This window comes from Scomber scombrus, chromosome 10 (assembly GCF_963691925.1).
Source record: "Scomber scombrus chromosome 10, fScoSco1.1, whole genome shotgun sequence".
Lineage (NCBI taxonomy): Eukaryota > Metazoa > Chordata > Actinopteri > Scombriformes > Scombridae > Scomber > Scomber scombrus.
In genome coordinates this window covers 26,660,918-26,678,297 of record NC_084979.1, presented here as the reverse complement: position 1 = coordinate 26,678,297, position 17,380 = coordinate 26,660,918, and the positions used below count along the sequence as shown (strand labels likewise).

The following is a 17,380-nucleotide window of genomic DNA, read 5'->3' as shown; positions in this document are numbered from 1 at the left end:
CTCTTCCAACATCTACAGGGAACATGAAAAAACATTGATATTTGGTTTAGCGCGAAGGTCTTCAACAACCATGACGATATACTGTAACAGAAATATTCACATACTGCTTTATTCTCAGGTTATTTTATTGGTGAAGCGACAGGCATCCAAGTTCCTCCGGGAAGTGGCAGTGCGCTGTGAAAAACAAACTCAGTCCCAGAGTTCTTCACACTGTCCTTTCACTGTCTGACAAGCAAGTCAAGTCAATATCAGCCTTCCTTCCTTCAAACCTCCCCCGTGTTGGTGTGGTGGTGCTCATTAGCAATCCATTGAGAAAAATAATAGTGGATGGCTTGGATGTCGCCGCTGTTCATGTGAGGCTATACACCGAGCAGCATGCCCATAAAATCGGAGCCGTTCTGTATTGTAATGGAGGCGCCGGCTGCATTATCCACAAATATGGAGGTGTACTGCCCAGCCTGCAAAAAAGAAAAGAAAAACATTGATGCAGAAAGATTGAAAAAATACTGATATGTTATGCTGGCGTGTGTCTTAGCGCTCTGCTCACCTGTAGCTCCAGCAGACCCTGCACACTGACCGTGAAGATCTTGCTGTTACTTTCTAATCCAACAATCATCTCCAGTGAACTGCAATCATTTATATAAAAAAGGAAAAAAAGAAGACATTTCTGGATGAATATTGGGTTTCCAACTATTCCTGTCAAATTTGCATTCTTCCAGAAGTGCAAAATGCTGTAAATTATTATTATTGGTTTTTGGGAAATACCCTTACTCGAGAGTTAGATGGGAAAGTCGATACCGTTCTAATGTTTGTACAGCAAATATGAAGCTGCAACCAGCAGCCAGTTGGGTTAGTTTTATACTGGAAACAGTGGGAAACAACCAGCCTGGTTCTGTCCAAAGGCAACAAAACCCACCTACTAGCACCTCGAAAGCATAATATTTGGCACATTGAATCTGGTTTGTGTAATTCATTTAAAAACTAAAATGTAAAATGCTGCTTTACATGGGTTATGTACCAGCCAATCAACTTCCTGGCCAGTATGTGATGCTTCGTCCGAAATCATGCACTCGTTCACTTGCTTTGCAACTCTCTATAAAAGACAATATAACAGATAATTTGACACAATAGTTGTCAAATTGAGATATCGCCCACTTACTAATCATCATCATAGCGTAACGTAGTGTACATAATATGAATGCAACATTTCTTTCGTCATTCTACTGTGAAATATTAACATAGTGCACTACATAGTAAATAGAGATTGATTTCGGACACAGCAACAGTAAAAATGTCATTTTTACACTTCTATTTTAATTCATTGATCGTAATCTAGTTATCCAGATGTGCTAGAGAATGGATTTTGTTACCCTTTGAAAAGAGCCAAGCTGTTTCCCCCCTGCTCCAGTCTTGAAAAGCAACTTTATCCAGCTGCTGGCGGTAGCTTAATATTTAGCATACAGACACGAGAGTCAGATTAATCTTCTCATCTAACAGTCGGGAAGAAAAACGAATAAACATATCTCCTAAATTGCTTAACTTTTCCTTCGACAACTCAGTGCTCTCAGAGTCTGTATATATGGTTGTTACATCTCTGCAGGCTTTAACCACACAGTTAGAGCACTGGCTCCTGTTAAGTGGAAAATGCTACATTTTTATGGCAAATCAATCATGTTTGTCTTCACTCCAACTGCCATCACAATGAGCCTCATTTCACATTCTCTACATTTTCATGTGTGGGAGGGAGAGACTGGCTGGGGCTTTGGCTCAAAAAAGCAAAAGCCAAGCACTCTTTTGGGTTAGGTAACCCATCATAATAAAATTATTTATACGTTCCTCTCATTGTACCACACTATAAGGGAGGCTGTGGAGCTCTGCACAGTCCGGGGGAGACTTGAGGGAGCAATTTATTTCAGCAATTTTCACTGACTTTATGTAAATAAAAATGTTGAAATATTGGAAAGAACTCAAAACCATTCCCAACTGCATTTGTAATTTTTTTTTTGCCTTGTAGACACTCTGTATCAGAAACTTCATTATCTGTCTTTCACATCCCAAACAAGGACATTTCACTGCTGTACTGGTGAATATAACAGGCCGCCTGAAGTGTCAAAGGTGAGTCTATAAAGATTAGTTAGGCGACAGGGATGAGGACATTTCCTTTAAAGACCTGCACTGCCTTTATACAGGAAATGCCAAACTGGTTCCACACAAACTGTAACAGACAACACCTTTAACAGCTCATAAATTCTGGTGAAAGTTAAAGCAGCATTAAACACCAATAAAATACCACTGTTACATGCTACAAGTAAACAAATTGTCAAAGCAAGAATGTCAAGATTGCAAAGTGTGGTTGCGGCCAGATTAATTGCTTCCCAAGACCTTTTTTTATTTTATTTACTTTTATTGGTAATAGCTGAGGGTTCGACTGACCGACATGTGCTATCGCCATAACAAATGAGAGCCACATGGTTACGAGCTATTGTGGTAACAAAGAGCGTAAGGTGGTGTGTATTTGATTTTGGATTAACTGAATACCTACGTGTATCTGTGGCAGAGTGACTCAATGCAGATTAGCACACGAACGTTGTCCCTGGCCTTCAGCTGACTCTTACTCCTCTTCACCTCATTGTGATCTGTAAGGAAGGAAAAATGTTCACATCATGAAGATATTGGCTGCATCATAGCTCACAGAAATGTACGTTGCCCTTGAATTGACTGTTTGTTAAACCCCTAGCAACTACAGCAACGACAGGTGTGTTAAGCTTTGGATTTTGCCACATGTTGATGTGACGTGTGTGAGGTTGTAAGAGCGATAATCATTTATTTTTAGCCTTTTAAAACCCTAAAAAACTTCCGTCTGCTCTGACGTAAACTGCAACCTTCCTGCGAGCATGTTTGGCTTACTAGCTTAGGCTGCAGCAGTGAAGCGAGGGTTACATCCAAAGCCAAGGCGCATTTCATTAAAAACTACATATGTTTGAGGGGTTACAGGTTACATTAAAAAGGGTAGGGGTAACATTAGTGGCTCTTTCCTGCTCGTTATCGGATTTGGGAATGCTTACCCTCCCGCTAATGTTACCCAAGATAGCTTTGTGTTTGTCGGACACACCTTGCAATTTTTTGTGTGATTATTTTGCACATGAACTATATTTTTAACCTGTAATCTCTGGATGGGCCCTTTCACAGAAAGCTGACATTTCAGTGTGAAAAGTGGCATTTACTTTTTGGCTGTAAGGGAAATTTGTCCAACTTTTTCTTCAGTGATAAAAATGCATCTGATCAGTCACGTCTCTGCATGCTGAAAAGTCACACAAAGACATTCAACATGTTGGATGGTCTGACTGTTGCCGTTTCTCATAATAATCACAGTATGTGGTGCATTTTATTAGCCTCTGAAAATCTTGCTAATTTGCATCTTATTGGCATCATTGTGGTGTCCTCTTTTTCTCTGCCAACATTAAAAGTGAAAACATGCTGCATGTAAACTAAGCAGCCAGACAGTGCTGTGTTAGAATGAAATAACAGTCTTCCTTTTTAAAAAAAATAATATTGGCACTAAATAGCTCTTCATGACAATACGAATGATTGCTGCTTCTTTATTTTCATGTCTTCTTCATGGCTCATCAACAGGCAAGAATGCTGACTTTTTGCCAGTGACATTTAGCTTTAGCTTCATATGAAAAGTGTTGTTTTCAGATCTTTATTTTAAAATGAATCAGCTGGATTAAAATATCAGACGGAGACCATGTTGTGTTTTAAACCAATAGTTAAAGTTAGCCAAAAAAAGCTAGCTACAGCTGATAAATCTGACAGCAGCAGGTGTCATTACTTTCAACAAAGTTCAAGTGGATATCTGCCACATTTACAGTTTGATTACTGACAATTGATCCTTTAAATCTTAAATTATTAATGCACAAAATTTTGCAGACTCTTAAGGCCTCGCTGTATGTAACATAACAACCCATATCGGACAATAGCTGTGATTTACCGATGTGGACATTAGCAGAGAACTGGTAGATCCCTGTGATGGGAGCGGTGAATCTCCCGGTAGACTGGTCCATCCCAGACCCTCTGAGGAAGGCTCCTTTAGCCGGCGGCTGAAAGCACAGAAAATCCAAATTAATATGTTTACATTTTGGAGCGATAAAGCATTGGCTCAGAAACAGATCAGTAGTTAGGTTACTCAGTGTCTTGCTCAAGGGCACTTCAGCAGGGTTACTCCTAAAACATTAAAAGATTTGGATTCAGACCCAGTTTTAAACCCCCTTTTCCAAAGTCATAGTAACACATCTACACTAACATAATGCTGCGTTAGCATGTTAAGCCTAATCCTCCCTCCTCCAGCCTTGTCAGCCCATCCCAACAGGGCATAGTTATTCCACTACAGCATGCTCTTTTAAACAGTGTCTATTTCTGTCCTCTCCACACTTTATTCCAAGTCGGAGACAGAGTGCCTTTTGTATGCCGCCCAGAGAGTGATGTGTAGAATTGAAAAAGTAGATATTTTTGACCAAAAGAGCCAGTCTGAGTCTCGGAGTGGCACTGCATGCTTTGCCAGTGCCAGTTACCAGTCGAGGGGATGATCCTCTCATAATTCCCCCACATGCAAACTAAGCAATGATTACTAAACACTCACTCTTTCAAACACAGTTAAGACAGAGAAGCAAATGGGTCAGAAACAAAGCATGTAAACCCACGCAGAGGAGGATTAGCCAAAACTTTACTTTTTCAGCCACGCGCAGAGAACAAATCTGAACCAGTTCATAAACATTTACTTGGTTTCAAACAAACATACTGTCTGAAAGTTCTGGAGCTCCACCAGAGTCTTCTTGTCGACCACTACGGGTCCCTTGAGCTTGCAGTGGAAAGCTTCCTCTATTCGTCGGTAGGAGGTCATCCCCTCCAGGGTGAGGAGAGCCATAGGTAGCTGGCTGGGGCTGGTTTGTCTGTCCAATGCTGCCGCTCTCCTCTCTGTAGCCTCTGACAGAAACACATCCACGTTATCACAGCGCCGGCTCAGTTTTCAAACCAAACTTTCATGATAATGTGATGAATTACTGGGTATTACCAAAACTGACATTAATGTGAACATGATAGTCTGCATCGTCAAATGTTTTGGACAACCTTGAGAGGAGCTGAAATGTCTGCATGGGCTGGAAAATCAACATGTTTTCTACCTTTAATCATATCTTTGAACTCATGGAGGAGAACTTCCTGGGTCACTTCTGCCCCAGGAGAGCCAGGGGGTCCCTGCGGGCCTGGAGGACCTGGTGGTCCAGGTGGGCCTGGCTATTGAAAGATAGATGCACAAAACATGAGCAATTAGCTTACTTGAGTATCCAACTTTATTTACTGATTACTACCACTATGTCAGTTACTGGTCATAAAATGTAAAGATCATCATTAGAAATGCAATATCACACAGTCCATCTATTGGGTTTACCAGGGGTCTTTTCCGTTTGCGACATTTTCCAGGGAAGTTGCCCACAGGTCTCTTGACAAAGTCCATCCATGATCCCAGTGGATCCACTCTCTGTTGATCAGAAATCTGCTGCAGACAAGAAGACACAGAAAAAGAACAATAGACCAATATAAGTATTAGAGGATAATCATTAGAGATTATAATTAGAGGAGTATAAAACAATATCAAAAAAATGTACAATATAATCAATAATGATAAAAAATGTGGTAAGGTGATGGCAAGATACATGTATATATATAGGAAATACATATAGGCTGCAGGAAAGCAAGCAATTTTAACAACATTTTTCCCTAATGAAACTCTTTCAGTAACTAATTATCAGATTAATCATATATTTCATCTTTTAATAATTCATCCCAGTGGGGTATAATACAAATGACTGTACCTACATAGCTAAACCCTGTGAGTCATGATTTCTTCTTTTAAACCATCACTGGAAAATCTGGCCCTAAGATACAATTAAATGGTGCCAGACACCAAGGAAGGTCAAACAGGGAAACCCTATTTCTTTCTTTCTTTCTTTCTTTCTCTCCCCTGCACGGTCGACTGCAGTCACAGTCACCACTCTTCTCCGAAAGGTTTGCTTTATGCTTATTTTATTTCATTCCAGATAATTCACTCAGGTGCCGCGTCAGTTCTTATTTGCCCAAAAGGCTCGGACGAATGTAAACAAACCTTGTCAAGTGATTTTTTTTTTTCAACACATGAAAATTTCCATGAGCACTCTCTCTCTAAAAAATGAGTCTGCTCGTGTACACGTGATGTAGATTGTGTGGATTGCAGAGCTCAATTACTGTAGTTTATGTAGTTTATAACAACATGTCAGAATGGCCAACACTTTCTCTCTCACTCGAGGACATACTAGTATTTTCTTCTATTATTACTGCTTGTGTGAGTAATGTAATGATGGAGAATTTAATAAACGAGACAAAAATGTATATACAGTATGTATACCAGGGTGTCTTATGATTTAAGATTGTTAGTCTATTTCATAACTGTGTGTACGCTCAATCTTCTTATCTGAAATAACTCAGTTATAATAAATTACTGTATAGGAGACTGGGATCTGCTGCAGAGATAAGAAACACACTCCGAGAAGACCTCTGGAAGCAACATTTTTTATGCACAGTGCTGCAATTGGCATATTTTCATCCCCGGTCAAATGTGAATCTGTATGAATTCCAATTACAGCGAGCTTTGAATCTTACCCGAACCCTTCCCCAAAAATGTCAAGTGCCTTCAGTTGAGATAGAAGAGGAGATAAAGACGAGCTCTGGAGGTGAGCTGTCTGAAATGGAATTTGTTTAGGTTTGGCAGCGGGACACGGATCACTTATCTGCAAAACCAACATGCCCCTTTCTTCACTGTTAAAGACGCGCCTCTTGTTCCACCACAACAAAGTAACTCCTTGTTTGTCTTTTCAATATGCTGGAATACAAACTGTTTTTTTGAAATATTTGGGATTTTCAGCAGTCTCTCACCCCCTCTCCTTCCCTCCCTCTCTGTGACTTTCTCTTCTCTCTGACAGCAGACAAAATAAACAACTTAATAGGCGCTGCGCTGGCTGCATGTCGGATCGCTCTGTGTTTTTGTTGTGATTTTGAGGCTTGGAAACAGATAAAAGTGGGGCTGATTTGGTCAAAACAAGAATACTTTTACACCGCTCAATACTGTTTCCATAAGACTTGGGGAGCCTGTTGAATAAAATGTTTTTTTCCCTTCAACTTTTTTCATATTCATAAGCTGTTAAAGGAATAGTTTGACATGTTGGGAAATACCCTTATTTGCTTTCTCGCTAAGAGTTTGATGAGAAAATCAACCACTCTGAAATCTGTTCATTCAAAGTGAAACTACAACCAGCAGCCATTTAGCTTAGCTTAGCATAAAGGCTGGAAACAGGGGGAAACAGTTAGCCTGGCTCAGTCTAAAGGTAGCAAAATCCACCACCATCAGCTCCTCTAAAGCTCACTGATTACCACATCATATTTCATTTGCTTAAATCAATGCCAAAACTTAAGGGTAACAATCAAAAGTTGTGGTTTTATGGAGGGTTATGCATTTTTCTATTTCTTGGTCGGGTGCACTGACTTCCTAGACAAACCTCAAAATGATGGCAAGACTCACAGATGCGACATCCACTTCACCACTGAGTTATCGTATTACTTGTTTCCGAGTTTCCGACTTGTAAATAGTCTTCACTTCAACATCCAAGTTGTCCTTACAGCTGCTGGTATTTTTCGAAGAGCTCCGATATATCATACTCAGTATATGAAAAATGTAAGGAAATATGGATGTTTCAACCAACTCTGCAGTTATACAAGTCTTGTCTGATAATATAAAAGCTTGAGAGCTGTAAATATTGGCATTTTTTCCATATTTAATAATAAAAATACAGCAATGCTGCATTTGAGAGTGCTGAAATTGAGACGATTATTCAAGATAAATAGAAATACGCTCCTTTTCTTGCTGGGAGTTAGATGGGTGGATTGATACCACTCTCAAATCTGTCACTAGATATGAAGCTTAGCATAAAGACTAGATACTTAATAATTAACATGTTTTATGTTATTTGTTTAATCTGTACAAACACTGTAGTGTAGAAACAACACATTGTGCTTTAATGAATAGGGTTACGTCTCATAAACGTGTCAGGGTCTGTATGCATTGAACAAATAAGATACAGCATGTTAAATTAGCGACCTTCCTCACCGCACAGAGCCAGGCAAGCTGTTTCCAGTCTTTACGCTAAGCTAAACTAAGCTAACCGGCTGCTGGCTGTAGTTTTATATTTACAGACGTGAGATACTGGCATTGATCTTCATGTTTAACTCTTGGCGAGAGAGCGAAATAAGTGTATATTCCCAGATGTCTAGCTCGTCCTTTTAACTTATCAGTTCTTGTGTGCTTTATCAAATATTTAACATGATAATATGATGGGAGTTGCGGAGGAGCTGGGGGTTGCGCTGGTATTCCTTGCCTGTGGCGGTTTGAGTACATTTCCACTGAGATTAATCGTAAAACTGTGAATCATCACCTCAGACGCTGTTAGACAGCTCAGTATCATCTATAAGACACTTTCTTGATTAGGAGAGCTGCTAATTCCTTTAAAGTCAAAGCTTTACATTTGTTCTTGTGTTTATATCATAGATCATCGTCTGACGTTGCCAGATATATGAAAAATGTGCAAGTCGGCCCACACATGACTTGTAATGACACATCTTCGCTGTTCCCTACATGATAATAAAAAAAAAAGACAGCATATCATTGCCAGGAAATCAGCTATACTCTGAGCTTGTTATTCTCTTTGACACACGTCATGGTAATTAAACCATTAAAACCTTGCCCTTAAGGATTTTCTGTGCTCAAGGAAGAAAGGCGATGACCAAGGTAATTATTACCTTCACTTTTTACCTGAAAAATAACAGCAAATCACTGTATAAATAATTTAATCATCAGCTCAAGGATTGCTTAACTCCTCCTAACTTTCCATTATACGCATTGTGTTTTATTTCAGGCTGCCAGAGCATAACATACACTATAATGACAGCTGGGATGGCTCACACAGCTTGAAAGAAATGTGATTCATTGTATGCAGGTGAGTCTCTGTCTCGACCGAGAATATCAAAGCCTCCACACATGCAGACATGAAAACCATATCGCTTGACGACACAAGGAAACCTGTCAGAGGTGTTCAATCTCTCACTCGCCGCTATTGAGTGTGGCGCAAAGTAAACTACGGATTCCCTCGCGCATAGCTCTGTATCAGCACGTACAACCCGTGAACAAAGTGGGGCGGGAGGAGATCCAGGTATCAGTCTGAGAGCTGATGAAGAACACCAAGTCTCTGGCTTTGATCAGCGATGATGTGTGAGTGCTTCGTCTGTCAGCAGGTGTGTGCGCACGCCTTTTCCAGCACGGACCAAGAGAATGTGTCAGGTATTCTGTCTAAAGGTGAGAAACTTTAAATCTTCCAGACAGTGTTTATCTTCATTGATGGGGGGGGGGGTTAAATCATTCCGCATTACTGAGTCTCAGATCTTAACACTGGGAAGCATTGTCTAGAAAGAAGTACTCAAAGCCTTTACTTGAAGGGGACATAAAGCCCTTTTTGTGAGACTTCTGTCATTCATACCGTTATGATGTCGAATGTTTATGTTAAACGTGGTCAAACTTCCAAAACTTGAGGTGAACGCATGTAAAAATACTCTGAAAGTCAAAAGCCAGAGCCTGCTCTGAATGCTTAATGTTACCTCCACATTACCATCGGACTGATGTCAGATTGTTCCCTTATGTCCACAAAGGCCGGTCCGTCAGTAGCCTTTAATGCTAAGATTGTTGTCACATGGCAGAATATTATATATATTTAACGTATTGTTTTGGATGTTTATTTATTAGTTGCTGTCTTGAATTATTTGACTTTAACCATATTTTGGATTAATCGTCTCTGTGTAGTTGTGCTGTGTGTTATAGTTTTTCTTCTGCCATAGTGGACAAACGAGTGGACAATTACCCTGATTCAACACTCGGACTGGCGGCTGAAAAAGCCAAACCCATGGAACCAATAAGCATCCAGGAAGTGGAGATGTAGGCGGGAGGAGGAGGAGGAGGGTTGAAAGCCAGAAGGACGCCAGACAGAGGGAGGAAGCTCGGTAGACAAAACTCCAAGTTCACGCTGCTACATGTGTTGTCCACTTGCATATTTCTAATTGGATCCAGACTCTAACGTGCAGATGTAGAAGTTTATATATCAATTGAAGAACAAGAAAAAGAAGCAAAATCAGAGTACTGCTGTTTGTTCATTTGGCCTCCTGAGCTGCTGTTTGCTGTGAGAAAGCTTCTGGAGGCCGACCAATCAGAACAGAGTAGGCTCAGCAGTAGGAGGGCCTTAAAGAGACAGGAGCTCAAATGGCCTGTTTCAGACAGAGGCTGAACTGAAGGGCTGCATAAACAGCCAGTATAAGATAAATAAGGAGCTTTTTTAACTGTAGATCATGTAAAGAGATTTCAATAGAGACCCAGAATATAAATATAGACCTGGAAATACTGAAACAACAATGTAAAGATACTCCATTACAAGTAAAAGTACTGCATTCAACATTTTACTCAAGTAAGCAAAATGTACTTAAAGATATACATGTAACAGTACTTGTTGTGATCGAATCATTATTAAATATAAACTTATTAGATTGTTTTTACCGATGCATCAATTTATGAACAGAATTTTACTGTTGCAGCTAGTTGAGGTGAAACTAGTTTGTAAACAACTGTTCAGTCTTGTGGTTCCCAACCTTCAGCGGATCATAAGATCAATTTGGGAGGTCATGAGATGATTAATGGGGCAGGAGAGAAAACCACAAATTTCTGTTCGTATTCAGACTTTCCTCCAGTCTTTGCTGTTTTTGTATTTGCTTTTTTTTATACCACAGTCACTGTAAATAAAACCATTGAAAAAGTTTTAAGGGGTAATAATTCATTGTGGGAACTTATGACAACTCGTAGACATCTGAGATGGGACAAGGGAGAAAACTAGGCGCTGCTTTTTTGTTCAAATTGCTGGGAACCAATAGTTAAACTTCAGCAATGCATTGTATTTTATAAGCTTGCTATTTGTCTTTTACTTTAAAATGTTATTTTACTTGCTCGAAAATTACTAGTTTCTAAAGTCTGTCAATTAAATGTGGTAGACGCATAAAATAAAGTACAAATACCTCAAAATGTAAGTGCAGTATTTGAATAAATATACTTCCCCTTGTTTTATTAGCCTAGTGAATCATTTGTAACCAGTGTTGATAATTCACTGAACTCTATGAGATTTTAATACCAAGTAAAGAATGATTTGGCTGTACATGAATAATCCTTGTATGTGCACTGCTTTGAGTGTGTTTGTCATGTAGTTTGGAGGAAAATTAGGTTGAATTTATTTGAAGCAATAAAATAGGAAAATTTCCCTGGGGCAGCATGCCACCAAAAACACAAACACAACTGTTAAAACATGTCTGAAACTCTACTCCATGGCAGGCAGCTCCTGAATTCTTCCACGAGTACAGCCGAACTTATCTTACTTTCTTTCATGTGTTATCTGTTTGCTACCTGTTCATGCACACTAGAGGACATGAAACTTTTTTTGTTGCTGATAAAAAAAAAAATGTTGCACAGGCAGGTTTAGGGTTGGACAGGATGATGGAGAGCCTTCTATAATCCCTTGTTTTTACATCTCCATACTGCTCCCTGTGCAGTCATCCATGCATGGGTGGACGGGCCCGACGCTGGGCCGATCCCTCCCCTAGAGGCAGGGATCCCCAGGCTGTGTAGGACGAGGGGATCCTGGTAACCTGCGTGCATCCTAGTCGTCATGCATCCTCCCCCGTGTTCCCCACCGCTGCACTTCACACAAACAGATTGCCTCGAGGATTTATCGCTGAAGAGCTAAATACAGTTCGGCATGCAATGTTGACTCTGTTTTCTTCTCACTGTGTTATTACTCTATTGGCAAGCAACATGTGAAAAAGATAATTACTCTAACACACTATGGATGCTGCTATTAGTTCAGCAAACGTTCAAATGTTGAAGGAACACCATGTGGAAGTGTAAATTAAATACAGTTTATTATAATGATATAGTTGAACGTGCTTTTTTTATAATATGGCCTGATTTCAAGTTGCCGTTGTTCAAACAAAGGTGTGGTATGCATTTATCATGTGTGAGAGAAAGTGAATAAATTTGTGTTTACGCTTGAGAAATTACCAGAGACAACCTTGGCTTCCTCTTCATATAAAAAGGCAATATAAGCTGGAAGAGACTTTGATCGCTCTGTCACATCTGTTTTGTGTACAAATTATAGCTTTGAAATTGGAGTGAGTGCTCATTTTCCCTGTGGTAGGTAAAATGTTGAAAAAGCACCAGTGATCCAGTTCCACCTCAGGTACAGGTTTGCCCCGTGGTTTGACTGTGGGCAGAACATTTGAGGTAGGTCGTCTTCAGATCCTCCTCCTTTTATATGATTCATTTGTGGTTCTATGTCACATAAGTACATACTGTAAATGGTTAATTTTTAGTTTCTTATTTTATCATGAAACAAATTAGACCCTGAGTATTTGGACAAATATGAAAAGTTGTTACACAACAGGGTGACTAACTGACTAAAACTGCAAAACAGTTGTGCGTAGTGTTTGTGTAAAAGATTACAATAGATGCCAAAAACAATTGTATGCATTATAAAAGGAATACTTCATCATTTTGGGGAATTCGCTTATTTGCTTTCTTGAAGAGAGTTAGATAATAAAATCAACCATTCTCATATCTGTCCAATCAAAGTGAAACTACAACCAGCAGCCAGTTAGCTTAGCTCTAAAACTCAATAATTACCTTGTTATATTTTATTTGTTTAATCAACACCAAAACTTAAGGGTAACAATGAAAAGTTATGGTTTTATGGAGGGTTATGCTTGACCCTACATATGCATGCATTATGAATATTTACCACATTATATTTCACGAAGATTGATACTACTCTTGTGTCTATGAAGCTAGATAAAGCAGCCTTAGCTTAGCATAAATATTTGAAACAGAGGGAAACAGCTAGCCTGGCTCAGCCCACTCTAAGCATCAACCACCACGGCTTGAGGCTGAAGCAAATGCAATGCCACTGAATGAGGCTGGCTCTCTCTAGGAATACTAAGTCAATCACTTTTTCCAACGAGTCATTGTGGTCTCAATTGCTAAATTCAGGCCCTCTGCTAAGTATGCTGGTACTCATTTTGGAAATTATTGCTCTGTTAATAGGATTTGAAGACTTGTAGTGGCTTTGAGGTCTGCCATTGACAGCTGTGATTGACAGTTGGCTCACCTGCTGCTTTCCCTGGCCATTGTCGCAATATTTCAGTAAGTTTAATGTTAGTTGACAACGATACTTTCCCTGTTAGCACAGTTTAGCCCAAGTATGCACTGCTCAGCATTCCCGGTAAGTTAGCGTTAGCTTCGATCCAAAGGTATCGGGGCGTGTTTCCAAAGCGTGACCCTACACTCCTTATTTGGAAAGTCCTGGCTCCAAATGGAAAAGCTGCAATTATGGGCTTCAAACTGGCTCCAAAAGGTGACGCCACACACACACACCTCACTACATCCATCTCTACATACAGTCTACAGTCCACTGTGGAGCAACTATGGTGCTGGAAGGTCACTAATTAAATCTAGCTCACTATTTAGCACATTATATCTCTTATGTTTAATCCATACAGAGACCAGAGTGTAAACATGGTTCACAAATTAAACAAACAAGATATAGCAAATTAATCAGTGAGCTTTATTCGTATTTGTTCCTTTGTATCTTCCTGTTTCCAGTCTCTACTGGCTGGAGCTTCATATTTAATGTACAGATTAGAGAGCGGTGTCAATCCTCTCATATAACTGATGTCAAGAAAGTAAAAAGGCATATTTCCCCAAAATGTTTAACTACTGCTTTAATCTGACTGCAGCACAGGTAATGCTACATTTGAGCATCTCAAATTCAGCAGGAATGGGAGTTTTTAAATATAGCTGCATATTGTAACGCACACCATACAGTATGCATCTGCAGGATAAATATGTAAAAATATATAAAGGCCATCTAATGTTAACTAATCAGTACTGCAGTTGTCTTTACTTTAAGCAACAGTTGACTAATCGACTATAAAAATGCAGCAATAATTCTGAAATTATGGTTTCAGGAACATGACCAGCACATGATAAGAATCAGGCAAGATTAAGGGATTTTTGCATAAATCTGGCATCAATCTGAATCCATTACAAATGAAACAAAATCCAAATAAAACAGTCCCTCTATGTGTCTGGGAGGTGAAAATACAATACTGTGCCGTTTATTTTACTTGCAAATTTCAGATGTAATGACAAAAGACTGTTTATTATTTGTTTCTCTTTCGCTTTCCCTCTGAAGACTTCATTAGGTAATTTTACGATGTTAAATAAGCGTAACCCTTTAGTGGTCTGACATGTTGAAAGGCAGACTGTAGGTAGTTCACACCATCAGTAGTGTATGAGAGGTGTGTGCTCTCACAGTGGTCCTGTTTCCTGTGGGACTCTGTCTTGTCTCTCATGTGAAGGTTGATCCAAAAGGTCCCACACACTGCTACATTAATCATCATTGGGGATGAGAGAGAGGAAACAAAAACCCTCGCCTCGGGCTAAACCCAGCCATTACTCAACACGCCAGGCGTGATGTTTGACTTGACTCCCTCAATTACAGCCATCACAGATCCCTCACTGCTCTCAATAATGACAGATTCCTCTCATCTTTAGAGTGGAGAGCAATAAGGCTTACATACGTGCACCCTCTAAAAGTAGGAATCGAACAACGTGAGGGGTTCACAGAGATCACGGTTGTTTGAAATGTCCCTCAGTTATCATCTCATTAAAAAAATTCCACTCGTAGCACAACTCCACACCTCACTATTGTGATCACTTTCAAATGGAAAATCTCCCGAGGAATGCAGTGTACGACTGCACGCTGCCAGCAGCCCACACACGGGATTGGTCAGATAGAAAGTGAATACCATCATAAGAACTGTTTCCACTGTTTCCACTGGGCACAAGGGAAAAAAATGTAAATGTGGAGTGTAAATGTTTGGCTTGTTTGAGAACACAAATTTCTTGCCAAGAGAGCTCCAATGGACGTGTTGTTTTCTCTGGGATGCAACAGATGTGTAATAGGGTAAACTTACAAACTACCCAAGAAAAGCAAGTTTACCACTTTCCTGGTGTGTGGCACACTCTTTTTTTCGTCTTCTTCTCTTGAACAGAAATCTCACATAGAGTGGAAACAACAAATGCGTTTTCCAACCTTGAATACAACCACTTCCACAGATGTCTTGAAGCTTAAAGCTCAGGTTCTCATCAGAGGTGACACTGTTTGGCAAAGACGCTATCTGGCATAACACTGCGTCTTAAGAGTGATTATGTCATTACCCTCTGATTGTGAGAGATGAGATGAAAAGAATGTGACGGAGGGAGGCACAGGGGGCTAATCCTCGCCGAGGTGTTCTCTTTCAGGACCCTTTCTATGGGGCTTTGTGAGGGGCTTACACGGCATGCTGCCCCAGTTTTCGGGGCCGCACCGCCCCTATCGGATGTCCCAGACACAGCGGAGTCAGACTAGGCCTGTGAATGACAGAATCAATGGGCTGGGAACAACATCGCCATAGGTCTTTAAATATCTGCCCACCTAACTTTCCCAGGAGTTACATCATGGCAGTGGGGCAGCAGGGGGGGGGGGGGAGTTTGTGAAGACAGTAAGACACCCCGCTCCCTGTGGGATGAGATGGAGTAGTGAGGTCCCAGCGGGGTGCAATCTTCAGCAGGCTTGAGGGTTGACACAAGGTCAACCTTCATAGCCTCTGCTTTTACAGGGCAAACCAAGTCAAATAAACACCACCAGGCCGCAACCACCTACAATGTGTTCTTAAAGATACAAAGGAGACCTCACTGCGCGGTTTTCACAGGGGGGGGGGAAAAGGCGGTGGAGGTTACCGTTAGGATTCCTGAGGCTGGCTGGTAGGGGATGAAGTGAAGGCGGGTATATAGGGCAGTGAGAGTTATATGAGAATGCCAACATAATGGGTGGGCTGAAAGCAAAACAAATAGCCTGTTGGAAACCCTCGCAAATATGCAACACCAGCAATAAACCAATAAATAACAGAGTCAAGGGCCAACCGTTGCTCCTGAAAATGGAATTGTACCACTGTGGTTCAGTTCTGCCAGACGTTTCTAATGAAAACAACGCTGGTCTTCATTTACAGATGACTATTTTTCTCACTTGTTGTCATGGTAACAATTATCCCGAGCTAATAAAAACTGTTTTTGAATGTTTAATTATTTTGTTTACACATGAATTTCCTGCTGCAGTGACGAGGCATCAGTAAGTAGCTTATCTTCGTCTGCCTGATTCATGAAACTTTGCAATGTCCTGATTTGTTCACATTGGCCGTATAAATTGGTGACAGACACCCGCAGCGAGCGCTAATTGATGCATTGATCAGCCTTTAGATGTCCACATTCCTGGCATACCTCCGGAAGTCATCCATTTAGTGTTTCACACATTTTGGTCCGTCTCACTGTCTGTGGCTTGACCTAGTAGGGCACACCTGTCCTGTCCCAGCCTTCTTCCTTTTTTTTTTTTTTTTTTACCTTTGCCACACTTTTATTTTCCCTGCATATTACCTGTTCTGACAAGAAATCTGCACATATCTTAAATATCTGCAGGTTGACCTCAAACTTTAATCTACACTTCTTTTTATCTATATGACACATCACTATAAGAAAGTAACTCATAAAAGAGACTTTAACAAGTTTCATGTTAAAAAAAAGAAGTCATTGTAACATTTAGAGAGTTGCAGTCACTACCTTGATGCTTCCACCGACCTCCTCACTGTTGGATAGAGTAGCGTTGTACGTCTCCGTGTTCTGTGGGGTGGCTTCCTTTGGCCTCTTTCTCTCCTTCTTGGCATCCACCCCATCCAGAAGGATACACTGAGTCCAAAATACTGCAGCCACCACAGCCAGAGGCCCTGCCCCACACCACATCTTCACACTCTTTCTATCAGCACTGGAATCCCTGCAGAAACAACCTGAATCTTTTGGGGAGGACCCGCCGTGTGATTAGTCAGAGGCTTGAAGATGCCCACAAGGCTCACAAACACAAAGTCCCAGCGGGTAGAAGGAGATTTGGAGGAATGCAGCTTCAGGGACTCCCTGTCCAAGAGACTGATTGCTGCCGCCGTTGCTCCCCTCTTGATGAGCTCTCAGCCAGCACAACGTTGCAGGGGCACTGCTAACTCTAGCCAGAAAGCCAGGAGGCTTACTCAACTATGAAATGTGTCAAGCAGAATGGTCCAAGGGTATGAC

General features: G+C 40.6%; 1 protein-coding gene across 1 annotated transcript; it reads right to left on the bottom strand.

The window, feature by feature from the left end:
* Positions 1-359: 359 nt before the first annotated feature.
* c1qtnf12 (C1q and TNF related 12) lies at positions 360-17,059 on the bottom strand. The gene is made up of 8 exons (XM_062427741.1): positions 16,880-17,059; positions 5,447-5,554; positions 5,181-5,292; positions 4,799-4,983; positions 3,992-4,100; positions 2,543-2,636; positions 548-626; positions 360-458 (listed from the first exon to the last, which is right to left on the bottom strand). The coding sequence occupies exons 1-8, from the start codon at positions 17,057-17,059 to the stop codon at positions 360-362; spliced, it is 966 nt and encodes a 321-aa protein (XP_062283725.1).
* Positions 17,060-17,380: the final 321 nt, after the last annotated feature.